The sequence below is a fragment of the Empidonax traillii genome, unplaced genomic scaffold, assembly GCF_003031625.1.
Source record: "Empidonax traillii isolate 1590-97213 ecotype Southwest subspecies unplaced genomic scaffold, ASM303162v1 scaffold1379:size164548, whole genome shotgun sequence".
NCBI lineage: Eukaryota > Metazoa > Chordata > Aves > Passeriformes > Tyrannidae > Empidonax > Empidonax traillii.
In genome coordinates, this window is record NW_020956572.1 from 160,746 (window position 1) to 164,506 (window position 3,761).

Consider the following 3,761-nt stretch of genomic DNA (forward strand, 5'->3'; position numbering starts at 1 on the left):
ACACACCATCCTGATCCTTCTCCGTGAGCGTTTCTGATCAACACTGGCACCAGCCGGCTCTGAGTGACCTCGGGCAAAGAGCTCTCTCAGGGCCTCAGTTTCTCCACTGGAGGCTGATTCACTCCACTTTTTTGGCCGCTAAATTGCCACCAAGCACCGGCTCTGTCCCCGCTGGGGACGTGGGTGGGGGTGTTTGGGGTGTCCCTGCCGCCGTTCCTCCCGCTCTCCCCACTTCCCCCTCCCAGCCAGGAGTGTCACAGGCCGCGGTTGCATTTTTGGGGAGATGCAAGATAAGAGTCTGTGGTGGTGTGTGCGAAATGTCAGAGCCACCCGTGGCATCCCCGGGGCGGGGGCACTGCCGTGAGCTCTCGGTCCGGCGGCAGGAGCTGCCACGGGAAAATCCCTCGGCCCGGGGAATTCAGGCACCCGGCAGACCCCAGCTGCGGTACGGGGGAATTAAAGTCCCTTTGGCTGCTTTCATTGAGGGGCAGTGTTAATTAGCACAAAACCCTGAGGTTTAATTGCACCTGCTGGTGCTCCCTCTGCTTCCACCCTGTTCTGGTGCCCACCAGCTCCGGTGAGAATGGAGAGATGCTCCAGCATCCCAATCCTCCTCCCACCCTGGAAAGATATTTTACAGCTGGGAATGTGGACTTTCTCCTCCTGGAAATTTTGCCTCAGGGAAGCAGTGAGCCCCCTCTGGGGACCAGGCACTGGGATGAGCCCGACCAGCCACCCTCCCCGTGGCTCCATCCCTTCTCCAGCTCCTGCTCGGGATCGGGGCAGCAGCATTGACTCACGAGCCGACCTTGTGCTCCTCAAATCCGATCCACCCAGCTGGAAAATCGGGTTGGACTGGGCCCCAGCAGGGAGGGAAAGGCTGTGGCTGGGACGGGAGGCAGCGAAGGGCTGCGGGGGGAGCTCATGGTCCCGGCCTGAGCCCCTGGGTGTCACTTAATGGTGACCAGAGCAGCAGCCACCGACCTCCCTCCCTCCCGCCCACCTCCGCCGGGACATCATTAATCTTGGCAGAGAAGCATCAGGGCTCCTATCAGGAGAACATTCCCGCTGATGAGACTGATAAATTACAGCCAGGGGAGGAGGGAACCAGTGTTTAAAGGGGGGGCAGTGGGCAGTGGCAGCGCTGGGGGAGCCATGGGGTCAGAGGGATGCCGAGCTCCCCAAGCCCAGAGGGTGCCTCGTGCCTCAGTTTCCCCTGGATCAGGCAGCCAGGCACGTGTGGGTGTCAGCGGGCACTCCCCTTCCTCAGATAAGGGCCGAGTGTGATGATATAATCCTCGGGAAACGAGCTTGAAAACGGACCAAGCCACGGATGAAACGCTGTATTGTTGTGGCAGGGAGAGGGGACAGTGGCACTGCGACCTCGGCTCCCTGGCTGGCCCCTCCAGCCCATCCCGCTCCCTTCCCAGCTCCCTGATCCCGGTGACTCACAGTCCCTGGTCCTGGCAGCCAGTTGGTGTGATTTGGGATGGCTGGCACAGGGATGTCACCCCGGTGGCCATGCCAGGATGGGGCACCTGCTTCAGGTTGGATTTGGGGTGCAGGGGGGCATCCAGACCCCCAGACCCCATATCCTGCCGGTGCATCACCCCCTTTGCCACCCCGGCGGCTGCCCTGGGGCTTTCCCTACCCAGGACGACCGGGCACAACCGGTGCCATGGCAGGTGGGAAAGTAGGTCAGGAAAAACCCCAGCCCCACGCACGGGGCGAGAGCCGGGGCCGGCGCCTGTAGCCCCACGGCGGCTCTGCCTCCTCCGGTTCCTTTCATCCCGCGCCTCTCCCGGGGCTCCACGAACATCAGTGACAGCCCCAGCCCCCCCTGGGAGTCGGGGGGTGCCGCGTCTCGCTCTCACCCTGCTCCCAGGGGGCACGGGCTGCTCTCCCCCGGGGTTTTCCCAGCGCTTTGAAAGCCGCCGGATGAAAGGCACCCGGCAGAGGCTGCGGGCGCAGAGGGAGTGTCCCCCCCCAGAGACCCCTTTCCCTGGTGCCACGCTCGCTGGGACCCCCCTGGCACGGAGGGGAGGGGGTGGATTGAGGCCCTGAAGTGAGCAGCTTCCCCTCCTGCCAGGGGTGGAATTTGGGGATGGAGGTGTTTGTGGCTCTGTGTCCCGGCTGGGGGTGACACCAGTGCGGGACGTCAGGACTGGCCTCGCTCTCGGCTTGGTTTGGGCCCTCAGAAGGTGGCAGTGATGATGTGGGGACACCAGCAGCAGCCTGATGCGTTCCAACACCTCTCCCAGCTGGAATGTGGGATGCAGGGTCTGTCCTGAGCATCCTGTCACCTCCTTCTTGGGCACTGGAGCGTCCCAGCCACGGCCTGTTGCAGCTCCACGAGGTTGCAGGGTGCAGTGCCATCACCAGGAGCATCTCCAGAGCCTCCTGGAGCTCAGAACCCAAGGTGGGGAGCAGGTGGGAGCTCCACCAGCACCCTGAGCCACCACTACCCCCCAGCCCCATGCAGGTGATGCAGCAGCTCAGGTTTTGCTCAGCACTTTTGCAAGAGCAAAGAGGACGCTTTGCTCCAGTTGGGGCTGAGATGTGACGGCAGATAAAGGGCTGCCAGGCTGTGGTGTGACATTAAAGAGCAGCCAGGAAGAGGAGAGGGCAGGTTTCAGATAAACAATGGGCCCCTTTTCCCGCCTCGTGACACCAAGGCCCAAGTGTCCCATCCAGTGTCCCACAGGGAGGGGCAGTGGTGGCAGTGTGAGCTGTTTCAGTCCCTGGGAAAGCCCCTCTGGTCGGGAGCAGGATGCTCCAGCAGCCACCAGCCAGACCCACGCTGGCTGTCAAGCCCTGGCAGGGTGCAGGGGGATTTCTGGCCCACAAGGGTACAAGGGAACCCCTCCTGCCCAGGAGAGGATTTCCCTGCCACCTCCGTAGGAAACACCACAGCTGGATCCAGCCATGGGCTGCCCCCAGACCTCCAGCAGCCTCAGGTCAGGGCAGAGGAGGAAGGTCAGGAATGAAGAACCTGCAGTTTGTGGATGGGTGCATAGGAGTGAGGGGCACGGGGGATCTCCTGCATCACCCCCACGTGCCCTCAGGGGATTTCCAGCCCAGCCACCCCTGGGATGGGCTCGCAGGAAACTACAGAAAGGTCTGCTCCGAAATCCAGAGAGGCAGGAGAGGAACCAGCCCCATGTGCCCCCTGGGGATGCTCAGGGTTGGGGTGCCCTGGGCTCCCTGCTGTCCCCGGTGCCTCCCAGGGGTTCAGGATGTGGTGTGGGCAGAGCAGCAGCAGCACAGCCTGGAGCTGGTCCCGGAGCATCCCCATCCTCCAGCCCTGCTCACCCCCTTTTCCCTCTCTCCCTAGGTTCCTGGGACCTGAAGGGCTTCGTGGAAGACTTTGGGCTGGGTTACCCTGTGGCCAAGACCCAGTTCCTCACCAAATACTACGAGGATTAACTCCAGCCACCACGCCCTTCCCCTGCACCCCCTCACACCGCAGAGCCACCTCCTCCCGGAGCTCAGGGGACCCCAGGACCCACCCAGGGTGCGCCCACCCTGCTCCCCACCCAGATCCACAGCCCCAGCCCCTCCACTCCCACACCTGAGTTCCCCTTTCCCATCCCCAGCGGTGTCTCAGCTCACCCTGGCTATCCCAGGAAGGGATGGCGTCACCTCTTCTCCTCCCCTCACCCCGTTTTCCAGACCTTACCCCCCCAGCATGTCCCTCCTGCACTTTGGGGACCTTGAGTAGTTCTAATGCCTGCAGTTTCCAGAATAAAGTATGGATGGAG

General features: G+C 62.8%; 1 protein-coding gene across 3 annotated transcripts in view; it reads left to right on the plus strand.

The window, feature by feature from the left end:
- The window catches only part of PEBP4 (phosphatidylethanolamine binding protein 4), a 73,615-nt gene extending 70,086 nt beyond the window's left edge, over positions 1–3,529 (plus strand). For all 3 annotated transcript variants that reach the window (XM_027906961.1, XM_027906960.1, XM_027906959.1), the window contains exon 7: positions 3,335–3,529. In XM_027906961.1, coding sequence (XP_027762762.1) covers positions 3,335–3,426 — 92 coding nt within the window. In that variant the 3' untranslated portion in view covers positions 3,427–3,529. The remainder of the gene's footprint in view (positions 1–3,334) is intronic.
- Positions 3,530–3,761: the final 232 nt, after the last annotated feature.